This window comes from Lepisosteus platostomus, chromosome 10 (assembly GCF_059453375.1).
Source record: "Lepisosteus platostomus isolate fLepPlt1 chromosome 10, fLepPlt1.hap1, whole genome shotgun sequence".
Lineage (NCBI taxonomy): Eukaryota > Metazoa > Chordata > Actinopteri > Semionotiformes > Lepisosteidae > Lepisosteus > Lepisosteus platostomus.
Genome location: NC_142620.1, coordinates 11082471 through 11099845, shown reverse-complemented (window position 1 = coordinate 11099845; position 17375 = coordinate 11082471). Strand labels below are relative to the sequence as shown.

The window sequence follows — 17375 nt, the reverse complement described above, 5'->3', positions numbered from 1 at the left end:
CAGCGCCCGCCCTCTTCCAGCAACGTTGAAGTGTCCAGTATTAAGAGGGGGATACCCCAGAACTAGCTTTTCCCTACTAAAACACATGCTTAAAAAATGTGCGTCTGTCACCGAGCGTGATGTAGCACATATGTTGATAATCGAAAACGCTATGCCTTGTATGAAAACGATCTGGCAGTCAATAGGTGCCCTCATCACCCATATGGCTTTGTATCATATAAATTCAACACTAAGGGGTGCTCACAGGGTGCAGAATGAAATAGATTTTAAAGAGGCTTTTGGGAGATGAAAAACTACTTTATATTAAATAAAGTAAAATAAATCTACCGTAACTGCCTGATCTGTTTTAAAAGAAATGCAGCTTGCAAGATTCTTCTATTTTTCCAACCGCCCTGTGCAGAACCCATTTTTATCATGTATTTTTTTTCCAGTTACCGCATAAGATCAAATGGAATAAGGATAAAACCAGTGATCCTAACAGAAAAGCAAAACTAAAAAAATATACAGGAACAGTTTTTATTAAATTCTTTCACTACCATGGATACAGCACACGGTTTCAGTTTTATCGATGACAAACCATTTAGAAAGTTTATATTTTCTATCACCACATTATTCTCTAGTTACCATGCAGGCTAAATCGTACCTCCCAAACTCAATCTGAAAACAACTTTGGACATGTACTGATATTTCCCCTGGGAAACAAAAGGAATGAAAATAGGTTTGGGTTCATTTTCTGTTCAGATGAGGTAATGTCTTAAAACAGAAGGTCACTCAAAACAAAAATTAATTTGGAGTACAATGTATTAGAAAACAGGCTAATCTCATCAGTCAGGTTGTGGTTCAACTGCATAGCATCCAAAAACTGCTTAAAATACATTTAGTGGTGTCAGCCTTCAACTGTTTTAAAAAGAAGCAGTACTCACTCTGTGTAGAAAAAGATTTCTTCTCAAACAAATCACAAAAAAGGATACTATCAGTGTGACATGAGTTTGTTAGCCATCACTTTCTACACTATAAAGGAGTAGCATTAAAAGCCACTTCACTTTTGAAGTGTTCATTTTAAACCAAAGTATAACAGTATTTAATTGGATTGCAAAATAGAAATGGATTTTTTGGTATATAAACCATTGCATTGTTGTGCTGTGACATTCAGTGGTAACAATCATAGTGTTCAAGAATAAACATACTTTTCACATTAAGAAAAAAATAGTGACAGTTGTTTAAAAGGTGTTATCCTTAACAATTTATGAATTCTTCAAGGACAGCAGAAATCTTTAATATTCAGAAATACCATAAAACATTTTCATAACAAACAAAACCTATTCACATTTCATATGCGCATTGTACAATATTATATAATGAGGGGCCTTTTTTCAGTGCCTCTCAGTATATCATTATTTAAAAAAAAAAGAGACCTACAACACTTTTTTAAAGCAATTTACCGAAAAAAATTTATTGAAGGTCCCATTTTCAAGCACCTTGCATACTGTAAAGGACCCGTGATGAATGAGTGCCACCTAGGCGGATTTCAGTGGTATTGCAGGTCTTGTAATGCACATGAACATTGTCGGTAATGTTGCATCCTTACATATACCGACTCCACTTAAACACCTTCACCAAAACAATGTCTAATTTTACAGATTTTTCAAAGTAGATCATGTAGTCAACATAAAGCAATAATTGTACCTCTAAGATCTCAGACCTTCACAACTGGAAAATGCAGAAGTACACCATCACTGTTTTCCTAGGAAGGATAAAAATAGATGTTGCTCATGCTGGGAAAGAAGAATAAGGGTCTGAAAGTGATTGCATATACTCTTTAAAATCGTAAATGAGGTTACAATATCGAACCCTTCATTTGATGCTGGCCGAGAAACACAGAAACTAGTTGAAAAATTCCAATGCAGTGCTAGAAATACTAAAAAAAATCCAAAAGGTTGCATTGTAGCTAGTTGTTCCAATAGGACCTCTTAAGCTGCTGTTAAAACTGGCAGGCCCAAAGAATCTCACAGTTTAACAGAGGTCTTGTTCTCTGTCTCTTATTCAGTCAGGTATTCCTAACTGATGCTTTTTCAGCTGTATTTTATGGGCTAAATTATTTTTCTTCAAATGTTATATACCTCTGCAACATCCCATAAAAGCAATTACTTCTGCTTTTTCACAACTCTAAAAAAATGATGTTCCATTTCAGCTAGACAAGTCAAATCAGTGATTATTTTCTTTACATGCTCTTGAATGGGAGTAGACAGACATTAAAAGGGACAGAAACAGACATTTAAAAATCCACATCATCCAGAAAAAGCCCAACAGCTTTACAATATATACATCAGCTGAACCCTACAGCCTTGTACTAAAGCTTTAATTGCAAACAATCCTTCTTAAACAGGTTTTCTCTGTAGTGATAGCAGGTCCATTTTTACAATTCACAATCCCACTGCCCCTCACCTCCAAGAATGACGAGGAACAGTCATTTTGTGTTAAAAATCACATGTATTGGCTTCCACAGAGGACATCACATGAAAAGCACTATATGTGGAGACAGACAAGAGTCCATTCATAGTGCGGCCCATGCTTCAGGCCCATCATGTGTGGTTAGAAAACACAAGTAAGCTTAACACTATCACATGCTGTCCAAACCACCGCCGTCAGTGTTACGGGAATTCACTAGCTCCACAGCCTGTCGGGTTAAAACCACCACACTGTAGCTGTGTATCCTGGGTCATCTGGTGCTGCGCTGCAGGGATTTGTCAAGGAATTCGGAGTAGCAGGTGAGGGAGCAGAAGTGGCACTGCACAGGGGCCTCTGTGCCTGCCATCGTGTCCACCAGCACCACCGTGTGGGACACGAGGTGGAGGTTCATGTCGACGCAGGTCTGGATGAAGAAGTTCAGGCACGCTTTGCCACAGTCACAGGTTTTAGCCACCTCTAGATCGTGGCACAGGTGAGCTGGAATAAGGTGAGGCCCATACGGTATTCTGTAACAACACAATAAAGAAGCTAAAAAGTTGGTAAAAAAAATTGCAAATGTTTCTTTGCATCTGCTATTATGGAAGTCAAAATCAAACCTAAGACTAAACAGACAGAAAATAATTTCCAGATTACAGATTTATCCACTGTAATAAGGCAGCTGGAGATGCAATTGAAAGGAAAGCAAGAAAACGTTTCCTATTTTGCGCTGTAGGATTCTAACACTGACCTACACTGTACAAACAGTACCAGAAAAAGAGAAGGATAAATTGTTTATAGAAAGAAACACAATTTGGAAAAATATGCAAAGATGTAACCAGGGTTCTCATGGATACAGAAAGAGGTTAAGACATCTCAGAATGGAAATTTCTGGGGGTGAAAAGAGTTTAAGATTCATGTTTTTTGTAAAATAAAACAACTAAAATATTAAAGAGTGGACAACGTGCCAACAGGCTCTTCTTAAGCAAGTCGGCACTGGAATGCTCAACCCAAGACCAAAACTGTTCAGATTAAGTGCAAAATCTCAAAATCTAAATTACTGCAGTGCCCTTCATGAGAGCACTACAGGTATTCATCTAACAAACATCAAAAGACACGGATTGAGTCCTTTGAAAGCAAAGTCAGTATAATCACCAACAGCACCTTCTGTTTCAATAAAGCTCATGATATACAGCTTACCTATGGTTAACTGTTGTTCTTGCAGCCATCTCAAGCAGAGGAAGAGGGAATTTAAGCTGTATTGTGTGATCTAGAGGGTTGGGGTGGCTGAATGGGTTTCCAGACAAGTCCAAGTTCTCCAGTGACAGCTTGCGGAAATCACTGGGCAAGTAAGGTAGCTGATTGCGAGCAGCAGAAAGAAAGCGTAGCTTAGACAGCCGCCCAATTCTGAAGGGCAGCCGAACCAGCTGGTTGTCATCCAACTTCAGGTGAACCAGCTCACGCAGCTGACAGAACTGGGCTGGGAGACCATGCAACCGGTTCTGACTGAGGTCCAGGTACTGGAGAGATTTCTGCAAAGTGGAGAGGCACAGATCTACACTGAATGACTCCAAGTGGTTGTTGTGCAGGATCAGTTCAGCCAGACTGCTCAGGTCCCCAATGGTGGCTGGAAGTTTCTTGATGTGGTTGTTGCTGAGATCCAGCTTGCGCAGTTTCTTCAGCGTCAGCATGCGCATGTCCACCCGGGACAGCTTGCAGTAGGACACTTGCAGCTGCTCCAGAGAGTAAGGGAAACCGGAGGTGAGAGGGTAATCCTTTTTGGATGTGATGGTAAGCTTGCTCTTTGGTTTCTCCACATCCCGGGCCCTGACAGAAGTGAGAGTTGACAAGGGTAATGTATCTAAATCAGCACCTCTGTGAGCCAGCCTGGCTGCAGAAAGAAAATTCTTCAGGTTGTTAGCATCTGCCTGCAAACAAAAATAATCAAAAGACAAAAGCACAATTACAAAACAAAAACTTTGTTCATCTGCATCTTGGAGTTTTAAGACCCTACTCAGACTTAAAACACTTCACTCCAAACTGGGTACACACTCCCAAACTGGAATTGGAGGCTGTGCCTTACTTGTGCTAAGGAAGCACTCCAGCTGCCATACAATGTTCAGCTAAAACCTGCTTCTCCCAGAAGACCATATCACAGCTAAAGGAACTACACACAAACATACTACCAAACAGAATCTAGTCAGTGTTAAGTGCAAACAAGCTCAACTGAAAATATACAGAACTTCAACCCCATTCAGTTGTTTGCTGTGAAATGCTGGACTTTGAAGTGCATACAAGAAAATCCTGTAACACTGAAAAAACAGCATAAAAACAATGAGATTTTTGCATTTTATATGCATTCCATCATGGTATTACATGCTTGTGTAAGTTATCCATTTATTTTAATGTTTCATAAAATCCAACTGTAAGAGACCAGATCAAACATTTTTAAATATGCATGTGAAATCTGGACTAGAAAGTTCCAAAATAGTGTTACTAAAAAACATATGCACTTGTGTATTTCATACTTTGAAAGATTTATACAGCACCCACCATAACTGCTACTGTATGTGTATAACAGTGAAGCAACAGAAGCAAACAAATAAGGCTGAAATAAACCAGCAGAATGAGCACTGTCCTGTCATGCTTCTTATGGGAAATGTGTGAAACTCAGAGGGGTGTGTCTGAAATAATGAGCAAAAGAAGGCTATGACTACAACAAGGCAGCTGTGTAATTATCAGCTGATGTTCGCTGTCTCACAAAAGGAAAAAAAAAAACACACCCAACTACGGGACACATGTTACTGCATGGAAATAATCTCTAAAAGGGTCAATTAAAAGTTCTGAAAAACAAACATTTACACAGAGTCATTATTCATTACTCCATCTTGGCTGGATATCAGGAATTGTGTAGACGTTTATTTTACACTGCGGTGATTTCTTTTAAAAGATCAGCCATGCTCGCTAACAAAAACCCTTCTTCTCTGCTTTAAGTTCCAAGTCCAAACAAGCTACCATCCTTGGTTTCCTTCCAGCCATGTCACTGCCTGTGACTCAGACCCAACCCAGGTAAGCGGATTGGACACACTAGATAAAAACACCAGCTCTGTGACCCAGGGTTTCTCCTTCTGTTGCTCCATTCCCTAAATAGTGCCAAAGCACAGTTGGCATCTGTTTAAGATCACTGCTCCTTCTGGTTTGTCTAAATGATCCAGAAACTAGTGAAGCTTGGAAGATCATGTCAAAATGGGTGGTGTTGGAGGCTGCAGGAGCTGTAATGGTTTAAATACAGTAGACAGAAATCAAAACTGGGCAAACCAGCAGACTCTTCATGTACACAAGTGAATAGGGTCCAGGTAGCAAAAAAAAACTACAAATAACAAGAAATGGAGTTGGAAGAAGGAACTTATGAAAATCTCTCTGGTGCTTATGTTGCCATCCTTTACATTTTCTAGTCTAGATAATGTGGGGAAGCACAGTCAAACAGAATGTTACAATATAGCTGAAAGTGTGCAGTTTAATTCAAGGGATTCTATGTGAATATTGTACAAATGTTTCTTTTTAGACCTTTTTAAGATGATGTACAATTTTGGTCACCATACAAAAACATTGCCACTATGGAATCAATAAAAAAAAAAACAGTGACCAGGTGCATTCTCAGGATTAAAGGAGTGTTGTACACCAAAACTCTAGAAGAACTTAATCACTTCCGTCTTGGAAGGACTACAAGGAGGTCTGATTGAAGTATTCAAAATCCTCAAAGGCACTGAGGAACTGTACATACATAGACTTCTTCATAAATCAAGAGTGAAACACGATCCTCTGAACACAAATGCAAAGAGGAAGTGTATTTAAAACTGAGAACTAACTCAGTTTTCATAACTATACAGAGGTTTGAAGTAGTCTGGAATAAGTGACCAAGGATCACTGTCAAAGTCAACACCATTGCATCTTTCCTAAAACGATGCTGAAGTTTTGATGAGAATCTGGGTTCAGTTAACTACTAGCAATAGCAACCAAACAAGCTATATGGTCCGAAAAGCCTCCTGACTCTGACACATCACACGTGCTCCTGAGGCTTAGCATTTCCACTGAACTGAATGATTAATGCTCCTCTGGTGAAAAGGTACTGAAATGCGAGGAAGTGTTTATGGGAAGAATGTCTGTGTGATGCAAGCCTGTGTGTCGAGACAAGATGCAGAGGCCAACTCATACCAATTACAAAACCTCTAGTAATCAGTTTCCAGAAAAACCATGACAAAAGCCTTTCCTGTTTGCCAGTCAAATCCACTATTCTGTGGTATAGTTTTACCAAGGAACGCTGCATAATGCCTCACGACTGGCAAAAGCTGCTGAATATGGTTTCGGAGCAATCAGATGAAGAGAGAAAGGAGGAATCACACCTGAATGTTAACCAACAAATCAGTGTATTGCACAATTCATCTGTAACACAGCCACCCTTATATCTAGTATTCCCGGGAAATGAATGAGCAATTTCTACTCAAGTGACAAATTGGTTTACTGATTTCAGTAATTTAAGGAAAGGTTTATCTCTTGGTATAACCCCTGCAGAGGAACTTTCCAGTTGAAAGAGACCAAAGAAAATTAGACTAGATTAGATGCATTTAGTACAGGTGGTATAAATATTTTAAATGAGAAAACACCAAGTATAATGCTTTTCCTCCACTATTCTCAATGCTACACAGGGAAGCTCCTAACACCTTGAAAATTGCCAAGGAGCAATGCCATGGATGGATTAAAAAAAATCCTGAAGCAATCACATTAAAAAAAAAAACTGCTTTCAGGAAATTAGAGGAAAGTTCATTGCAATCCAATTGTTGTTCTCAAGCACACCAGGAGCTGATATGATTGGCTGCACACCAACAAAGGCTCAGACTTAGATCTTCCATCACAGTCACAAATGTCAAGCAAACAAATAAACACTACCATTCAGTTCAAGGAGTTACATAATGAAATGGCACACTCTTGGAAATGTATGTTTTAAGCAAATTACTTATTTGAGTGTTTCATGAAAAAGTGGCACAGAAACAAAACCATCTCCTTAAACATCACCAAAAATACAATAGTGCCAATCCATTTTAAACATTTACAAAACATATGGAAAGCATGCAACGTGGTGGTGGTAATTTGCACAGACCCTTAGTATTGTTAAACGTATTCACATGCAAGCCAAAAACCTTTTGGATTAATGCAGGATAGAACATCATCATGCAGTGCATCATAAGGCAATGCAGACAGTGTACATTCATATAAAAAAATGTAATATACTGTTCTGGCTAAAAGTATTAAAGTAGGATTGCAGTCACAATTTCTCAGACCAGTTATTATATCTCAGTAACAAAATACATTAATTGATGTTATCACAATTTCCCGAATTCCAAATTTAGCAAAAAATCGTGAGCTTGTGAAAATGTACTGTTTCCATTGTGTCACAGACCCTTGGTCTCGCCATTGGCAAGAGTTTGTGCAAACTGCAACGTCAAGCAGCCCTTCTCGCTCACTGGTCTCTGTAATTGATGTAATGCCATATACGAGCGAATAAGTACAGGCTGTGCAGCAGATGTTTCACCACAGAAACATTCTTACTTGTTAACTCTGCGTTCAGATCACGTAAGTTGTATTTGTCGGCAAAACCGTCTCAAGATCGAGAGCAATATTTCTATTGGACTAAAAGAGATGTATTCATAAGCCCGCTTGTTAACAGTGTAATAGGGCCTTTTCACATCAGTGGATGTTTTGTTGCCTATTTCAGAATGGCAGAATATAGAGCTATGCATACCTGTAAATCTGGTCTATTTTGTGATGTATACAGTAATGTGCAAAACCTCCTATTCACATTTCACTTTTATTGTGGCTTGAAATGCACTCAATGACAATGCTTCCTAACGCCCCTTTAAAAGAAATCCCCTGGAAAATCTAAATGTCACCACACTGATAATCTACAGGTATTTCAAACTTATCAGTATATTCAGCAGGAGTACTCCTGCAGCAGGAGGTATTGTAACTGAACACTCTCCTTGATAACCCAGCAACATACCAAACACAGGCCCATACCTTGCTCAGACAGACATCAACCGCAGGTTCCTTCAGCCTTATCGTAGCCTTTCCGTCTTCAACGAATCGGGTGAAGAACTGCTCTATGTTCTCTTTTAACTGTGGGAAATAAATGGTTTTGTAAATGAGACATGAAAAGCAACACAATGGCACTGCATGTCAAATCAAGGGAACATGCTGTTTGTATTACGTATGAAGGTGCAGCTTAACTACTGGTTTCACAACAAAAAAAGGGGTATAGAACAACAATGGGGAGCTATTTACTATGAGTCATCAGAGAGCAGCACAATTCTGAAGACTAACAGACTAACTACATTATATAATTTTTTAAACCATGAAAGTTTGTTGATGTGCAAGTTATAATTCCAATTGAAAAACAAATACACAATAAAATGTTCCACCATAACACAGGGTGAATTCTGTATTGGATGTATCCTGGTCAGATTCTAATCTCCTTTTTTTACTGGGAGATAAAGACTAACACAGTTGGACAGTGATCCATGCCTGGATCCTGATTCAGAAATCAGAAAACAAAATTTATTTAATAACTATGTCAATACATCACCAACATACATATATGAATGAGCACTGCTTGTGTTGAGCTAGGATTCAAACCCGGCTTCTCCCAGCTCTGGCCCAAAGTGCCTTGAGGCCGCAGGAAACTCCCCTCTATCAGAAGGCAGGTGGTTCATCACAAACAAATGTATGTCTCTGTATTAAATTGCTTGTATTTGCAAGTGCCTTAACACTACATCTCAGTTTGCTCTCATACAAAAAACCTGGATTTCAAACTCACAGACTTTTCTATTGGAGCTTTAAATCCGTTTTCAGAAATATGTAGGACTAACAATACACCCTGCAAGAAAAAAACGGTGCCTCAATTGCGATTTTAGAGCCTACACAACCTACGCCCAATGGGAGTAGCAGGAGTGAGTCGGTACACTCTGAGGCTCACAAAAAGGCATGTCTGAAAACTGCCCTGGTGATGTCTGTCACTTTGGCTGCATGCCTTATATAGCTGTTGTGAATCAGAAAATTATACAATGAACAATCATAGTGTGAACCAGCAAGGGAGGCTAATGCATGTTTTTAATTTCAATATTATAATTAGTGGAATCCATGCCATTTGTAAAGCACTTTATCCCCAAAAATCACTAAGTGCAAAGTGCAGGGGACCCACTTCATCTACCATTGAAGGTGCACCCACCTGGGTGACATGCAGCAGCTAATAGGCACCAGCAGCCCCACTATATAGTAGAATATGTAGCGAGAAATCACTTCAGTTTATTTCTAGGTTGGAGCCTGCAGGGAATTCCATGGATATCTTGCAAGTACGAAGTAGAATTTAGCCAACTCACCAAATTTAACATTCTAACTCTTACAAACAGTGCAACAGGAGCTTTAATAATCAATAATGACCAATTTATCCATAATCTCAATCATTCACATTTGGGAATACGTGAGACCAGTCCTGATGACATTTCAACGAATACATCTTTGAAATAGTTACTTGGACCAGTGACCCCTAGAAGATCAATCTGTAAATATGACAATGAAACATAATTCTGAGCAGTACAACCAGCATTTTTCACAATCACATTAGCAGGTAAATAGCACAGCCAAACTGTTAGTCCAAAGTCAGCAACAGAAACAGTTACGTTAGGCTCATCAAGTACACTCAGCTAAATCAAAACATTAATGAGATTGCAAGATCTCACATAATTGTTTATTCTGACTAGCAAATAAACATACTGTCAAATGCCTTAGAGGAACTGAAATGACAACGCAGATTACAGCCTGTTCAGGCACTGAGCAATGTTATTGCAAAAGCAAGCCACAACAGACAATGCCACTTACAGTGCGGTTTAAAGATCATTAGACTTCACTAGACCTGTCTAGACACTATACTCCTTGCAAAGTTTCTTCCTTTTCTGAACACTACCATACCAGGTATGCTGAACAGTGCTGTCTCCTTAGTAATCTGCAACCTGTCTTGTTAGTTTCACCTCACACTGGAGTGAGGCTCCTAATGGAATACAGAGCTGCTTACTCACTAATCAACACAGTTCAAGCAAACCTACCTGCATTATTTATGCTTTCCAAGTGGCTCGTCTTCAAAACTCCTCTGTCACATTGACAGGCACACAGAGAAAAACCAGCTGGGTAGGATTTTAAAAATGTAAAACTCGAATGAACGTAATCTAAACCCTTATTTCCATCACTCAGCAACAACAGATGCAACCCACTAACCCTAGCACGGTCTTAAGAATGGATTAGTTTCTGCAAGCTGCTAAGTTACTTTTCCAAACCTCATTAGTGGAGCATTTGCATTGGTCTTGAAGATCTAACAAATAGGGTCACTTAGCCTATTAACACAAACGGGCAGAAAATATTCCCAGTTATGCATTTTCCCTCCCCATTACATCATCTTCACTCGTTGAGGAACTCCAGAGTGAAGAGCAAGTTACACTTTCAAGAGCAGCAGCCAAGTGCAGCCAAGTCCAACACCCCAGAAACCGAAGGAAAAATGGCACACACGCCTCACAACTTTGAAGAACTAACCTTGTATTTGGAACCAGCCTTGTCCCTCAGCGTGCAGATCATCAGATAGACGTTGTTGATCGTGGTGGTTTTGTCCAGGTGTCTCCCAATCGACAGCACGGCTCTCGTCCCCTTTCCGCGGCTTCTCACCCCGTAGGTCGGCAGCATCCGATTGATCACTTCAGCCTCGCACTGCAGCTTCATCGTAAAGCGAGGACTGAGACCTGGGTTATTAAAATCCATCAGAAAAACAACATAGATCAACAATAAGGAGGCGTCACTAGACAGGCTGCCGAATAGCGGCTGCCTACGTCACCGGGGCCGCCATTCGAAGCCGGTTGGCTTTGAACTTGCTCATTGGCCACTGCAAAAAGGCACACACGCGCGCACAAAAAAAAGCCAGCCGCGCTACGTCACTGCACTGCCCTCGTCACACCCCCCCACCCCCAACCTCTCAACAAGCTGCACGGCTACTTTTTTAAAAAAACCCGCATCACAACTGCGGCTGTCGTAAATGCTTTTCTAATCGCGACAGCTATTCGGCGGTTCAAAGCGAGTCCCGCCTGCTCCTTTTAAGTGTTCGTGCAACTCCAAATCCAGCACTCACAGCCCCGGTTCTTCCAGGCCGCCACGACACCTGGACTGCTGCCAAGTGGGCCAGAGTTCAGGCATTTACTCGTCTCCTCGCTCGGGATGGGAGAATCGCTTCCACAGGCACCAGCAAGTCATTCCTAGTTTTGATCTTATGCTAGTCCGTTCTTATTCATGGGAGCGTGGGTGGTATTTTTGCTTTGACAGATTAAGGCGTGTGAGAAGTGTATATGTTTATGTTTAATTCTTAGTGAGCGATACAACGTTTGAAGTGCTCTATCCGTAACTTTTTTAACTTCATCAAGCATCTCCTGCTGACCAACACCTTCCAGGTTTCTCACTAAACACAGGGAGCACTTCCAGCACGATCTGCTGTTAATTCACAGTGCAATCAGGTTTTTCGAATCACATGAAGGCAGAACGGAAATACTCAATTTTATTGATTTTCTAGAAGGTTAGAGGTTCTAAAAAGTTAAAATGTGAAGCAGGGCGTTGCGAACTCGCACAGAACAAGAATCATTCTTGATCACGTATGACTGGGCAACGGAGCAAAATACTTTAAAATGTTTTGCTCTGTTCTTAATAATGGGCAAAAACAAAGATAAAATAAAGACCATCTGACGCATCCGAATAGATTAGGTTAACTTTACAAGTATTAAATCAGAAGAATATATTTCCTTAACATAGACACGAACTACTCATCTTTAAGCAAGTAATTACCAATGTAGTAGAACGTTGTGATGCGACTTGCGCTCAAATAAATATCGAAAATATTTTTGCGATTGACGTACATTAGTAAAAAAAACATTTAGGATTATAATCTTTAATTTACTCGAGTAAACAACTTGGTAATAGTAATATGCTTATTTTCTTGCATATGCACAATAAATGTAAAATTTTGCTAATATTATCTGGCTTTGAGAAAACATGTAAATTATCATTATCAAACTCGATACAGACGTCTTTTAATGCGATTTAATGCCTTTCTCTTTGAACCCAGTGCTATAGTAAACCTTGTTGAGTCCGTCGCGAATTAATGAATATTTTATTTTAAAATAAGATCAATAGCGCGGAACAACCCACAGAGCAGACTTTACCGCTTGCTGTCTTTTCAAGGTTATTTACACAAACTCACATTAAATAACAAAAAATACTTCACACTATACGTACCACACTAAAAGTTAATCCAGCAAGACAAGAACATACTCCTGATATGTAAAAAAAAAAACCACTGACCAGGAAAAGGATTCAAAACAGTCAAGCAAACCCGCGCCAAAGAACAGCTCCCTGGAAACAACGCCCTCGCTGATTGGGCGAGAAGGATAACCGTCGGCCGCCTTGTAAGATGCGAGCTGATTGGCTGAGAGTGCTAATTCCAGTTCACGCGTGTGTTATAAAAAAATAACGACCTAAAGTATCACGAAAATGTCCTTAAATTTGATGTCAAAGGCTTAAAATATTTAAAAGCGAAAATAACATTATATTTAAAAAACAAAGCTCGTGTTTTTTAATTGCAGTACTTCAACACGTTTTGAAAGTGTTTTTCCGTTTTTTACATTAAACATACAAAACACGATAGATCAATGCTCCCATCTACTGGTGGATTGTAAAAATGCACTCGATTAATGTGAACCTTTGATTTGGTTAAAGCGAACAGTATTTTTAAAGTAACTGCAGTTGACAGTGTAGTAGATAATGACTTAAATAAAAGAGCTTACACTTATACTGAATCGACTTTCTCTCAATATCTGTTGTAAAGAATGGGCGAAGGTGTATGTGCTCATGTTGGGGGTATGCATATGTTATGTCTATTTAACAAACACGTTTACAGCTGATGGATTAGACGATGATACCTGATTTTTAATTTGTATTGCGTTTTAATTCTTTTATTTAATATGAATCTGCACCCTGGCTCCTTCCCCGAGAGGTCCCAACGATATTAAACGTTTTTTGGGGAAGACACCCGTGCATCAGTTTCTTTAACATGTTTGTGTACGTTCTCTCAGACTCCCTCAACCCTTCATGTACAAGTTTCCGACACACATCCCCTAAGTATCCATTTGTGTGCTCTGGTTGTTTCCGAAGAAATCATTCCTAGATCTAGGGGAGTCCTCGGATATGTCATACATATTTCAATGAAACACCATGTCCTAAAAAACTACAAAACCAAGACCTTCGGGATATCTTGTGGCAGGAAGTGAGGCGGGGAGGAGGCTTGACCTGCACATGCGCCGGGTAGCCTCTTCCTTTTCGAGATCCGAGCGATTGAGACAAGATGGGCCACCAGCAGCTCTACTGGAGTCACCCACGAAAATTCGGCCAGGGATCACGATCCTGGTTAGTTATCCCCGTCATGTTTTACATCTGGAGCCTGTGTAACAGGCAGAGTCCGTCCCAGAGTAGAATCCTAAGCGAGAGTTGAGTTTTTATAAATCGACTCTTCAGCCACATGGAATGTGATCCGGTAATATGGCGTCTCTTTGCCGCTTAGAGGGCCGGGCTTTTAAAATGAGTATAATGATGTACCTTATCTTCATATTAAATATCGTACATAAATGCAAAACAGGACGTTGACTTACAGTAGCTTGAAAGAAAACGGTACTTTTACAAGTATTAAAGTATCCTTTTGAGGGGACAGTCGGGCTGTAATGTACAATAATGGCGCGTAGGGGGTGATAAGGGCTTGAGATCCCGAGTAGTGAATTGTATTAATGCCACCATTGTTGTGATATTAAGCCCGGTAAACTCGATCTTCGTACTTTTCACAGCCGAGTATGCTCCAACAGACACGGTCTGATCCGCAAGTACGGTCTGAACATGTGCCGTCAGTGTTTCCGACAGTACGCGAAGGACATCGGCTTTGTCAAGGTAAGTCTAGTCGTCAGGTGTTAACTGTGAAAATATTGATCATTTCTAGCACTGCTCGCAGGTATGCTTTATCAGTTTTTTTAAAACGACTAGACACTAATATTACTTAACTCTGTAAAATGTGTTAGTAAGTAGTTGAGCTATTAATGTGTGATTTTAAATTAATTGGAAAGACTGCAAGGGGTTTTTAAAAAATAACCATTCTGATCGTAGTGTTCATTATTTTTTGCAGCTTGACTAATCATGCGGTGAAGTTCATTGGACTGAATTCATTGCTGCCCAGCGGTGCCGAGATGACAACATGGGACTTTCATTTGGGCTACGTTGTAATATACAATAAAATGTTTGCTGTCCGCTATCCTGCCTCATGTGTTGATCTGGATTCAGGATGGCTTGGTTTTCCTTCGGGATAATTTGGGTTTATTTCAAGTTCGTCTAAGGCAGGAGTGTCTAGCTCTGGTCCTGGAGAGACCAAGCCAGTTATTCTCATGGGTTTAACCTGAGTCTCCTGTGTTATTTAAAGATGAGGAACACTTGTTTATTGAGCTCATCCATTGAGCTAGTAGTTTAAACGAAAGGAGGTCTGGTCCCTGTGTGCTGTATGATATCCTGACTTCTGTTCCAAATGATGTCTTAAGTTGGTTTTAGTAGAACACCACCTTCCAGGTTTATAGAAAGAAATGTCAAAGTTACCTGTAAAAGCTGGAGTACCATATTTGGGGCTTCTGCCCTAAAGATGCCTCTCCCTGATGTGATGTCTCCTTCCACAAGAGTGTTGTCTTCTGATTTCATTGCAAAAATAACATTTTAACAATAGTGGCAGCATGGTTTGGGATTTTTTTTCAAGTCCAATTACGACTACAAATAGGATTTATTCTTCTCTCTCATTGCTAGTTATTTTGGAAATACTAGCCTTGTTCTCACCTTTAAAATGTGGTCCCGTCTCCCTGCTGGACTGCAGAAATGTCTGAATGCTTCCCGGCTCTGGTCCAGTCTTTCCAGTCTGCTGGTTTAATTCACCAATTAGGTTTTTGATTTTCTGAGTTTTTTTATCTGGAAAAAATCTTAATTCAGGATTTGAATTCTGTTAGGAAAAAAAGGTCTAATTAAGGTTCAGGCTTACCCTGTTATGAAATTAAAGCTTCATTCAATGAAGCAATTAGTACTACAGGCAGACACTGAGGTCTCCAGCATGAGTATTGGCAAGCCCTGTGTTCATGTGTACATGTGATGCTGTACCACAGGGGTAGTTGGTTCCAGCCCTGCTGGTCCAGAAGCAGCTAGTTTTTTCTGTTGAACAGTTGTGATTGTTAACCCACTTTACAAGGCTTGTGGTGATTGAGCATTGTGAGAGCTGCTGTGCAGCTATGCCCCACCTTATTGCAATCAGCTTGTGTAGTCTTATTTACATGATAGGACACCCTCAATCTTCTCTTTCTAAAAGGATATCATAAATAAGAACGTTTTAAACAAGGGACATCTGGTGCCTGAGGGGTACAGAGTGATTAAATGTGCTGTAAATTGAATGTCACAGATTCTGCATCCTTTGCTCTTTTCTTGATTCTGCTGTCTTCTTGGTGCTTGCACCTTCTCTCAGTGGTCTTGTAGGTGTTTGCAAGGTGTTCCAAGCTCCTTATAACTAATGTAGAAATGCTGCCTGGGTTAATTGGCATCTCTAATTGTTCCCGGAGCGTGTGTGTGTGCAGATTAGGGTGTAGTCCTACCTTCAACCCTGTCCTTCCAGAATGGGCTCCAGATGGCCTTGAGCTATGCCAGAAATAAGTGGTTTTCCATTAATTGGGAATCACCGACTACTACTAAGTAATGACATGATGGATCTGAAGAACTCCGTCATGGGAAGGTTGTGGCTGTAGCCCAAGAGTGCATTGAACCTCTTGGATCTGTGCTGTACACCTTCTATCAGAAACAGGCACTGACAGCTGTTTCCATTTCAAAGGCTGGGGTGTGTGCATGGGCCAGACCCCAGAGGAAGTGAAAGCTTTACCTGAGCTCCAAGCACAAAGAAAGTACGGTCCCTTCGACTGAAAGGCAGAAAACTGATCCCAGGAAATGCCTCGCAGTAAAGTTACTGCTGCAGACCTTAAATTTCAATAGCATAGCTTAAGATTCTCCATAACATGGCCAACTAGACTTTCCTTAACAGATTTATTAAAAAATATGGCCTAGTGTGAAATAACAGTACTGAAGTGACATATTAAAGGTCATTTTGGCATTCAGATGAGTTTTTGCTTGTCTGCAGTTGCCTGGTTTCATCCACATCTATATTTAACCACTTAAAAGAGATCCCAACCTTCATTAATACGTTTAATTTCTATTACAATGAATGAGCCATTAGATTTAAAATGCCCGGTAAGTTCAGACCAATGCAGTATATTTATGATGGCATTCATGAATGTTTTTAACTTTTAGATTGGGATACTTTCGTCCAGGCTTAATGACTCCTGTAGTCACCAATGACTCTGTATCCAAGATGATGTATCGGATAGCCTTAAAGGCTGCATTTGGTAACTAATGATCTGTCTAATCCATATCCCCATCACTGTCGATGAGGAAGGATGATCTGAGGAAAGAAGAGTATTGGAGTTTCAAACTGACCCCCGATTTAGATCTGAACTGTTGGAGCGAAGGAAAAAATAACCTGTGAAGCAATTTGTGCGTACAGTGTGCAGAATCATTCACTGCATCGGCTAATGAGCAACTCTAAAGGGTGACAAAGTAAACAGATCGTTAACTCCCAGTAACTGTGGAAATGTCCTTAGCTGTTCTGAATAAGATGTGAAATAACACTAGATGGCACAGGAGCTCCACTGTACATGTACAGGGATCGTGAGATC

General features: G+C 40.1%; 2 protein-coding genes across 4 annotated transcripts; one reads left to right on the top strand and one right to left on the bottom strand.

The window, feature by feature from the left end:
- Positions 1–502: 502 nt before the first annotated feature.
- On the bottom strand, positions 503–12951 carry lrr1 (leucine rich repeat protein 1). Of its 3 annotated transcripts, XM_088648096.1 has the most exons (5): positions 12823–12951; positions 11083–11285; positions 8521–8619; positions 3646–4373; positions 503–2975 (listed from the first exon to the last, which is right to left on the bottom strand). In XM_088648096.1, exons 2-5 carry the CDS (start codon positions 11263–11265, stop codon positions 2720–2722), a joined length of 1266 nt encoding a protein of 421 aa, XP_088504222.1. In that variant the 5' UTR covers positions 11266–11285; positions 12823–12951; the 3' UTR covers positions 503–2719. The 3 variants fall into 3 exon arrangements, with proteins under 3 accessions (XP_088504222.1, XP_088504221.1, XP_088504223.1); XM_088648095.1 differs by lacking the exon at positions 12823–12951 and having other exon boundaries at positions 11083–11474; XM_088648097.1 differs by lacking the exons at positions 11083–11285; positions 12823–12951 and adding an exon at positions 10602–10980.
- Positions 12952–13843: 892 nt separating this feature from the next.
- On the top strand, positions 13844–14878 carry rps29 (ribosomal protein S29). Its single transcript, XM_088648098.1, has 3 exons — positions 13844–13989; positions 14421–14520; positions 14753–14878. Exons 1-3 carry the CDS (start codon positions 13928–13930, stop codon positions 14759–14761), a joined length of 171 nt encoding a protein of 56 aa, XP_088504224.1. The 5' UTR covers positions 13844–13927; the 3' UTR covers positions 14762–14878.
- Positions 14879–17375: the final 2497 nt, after the last annotated feature.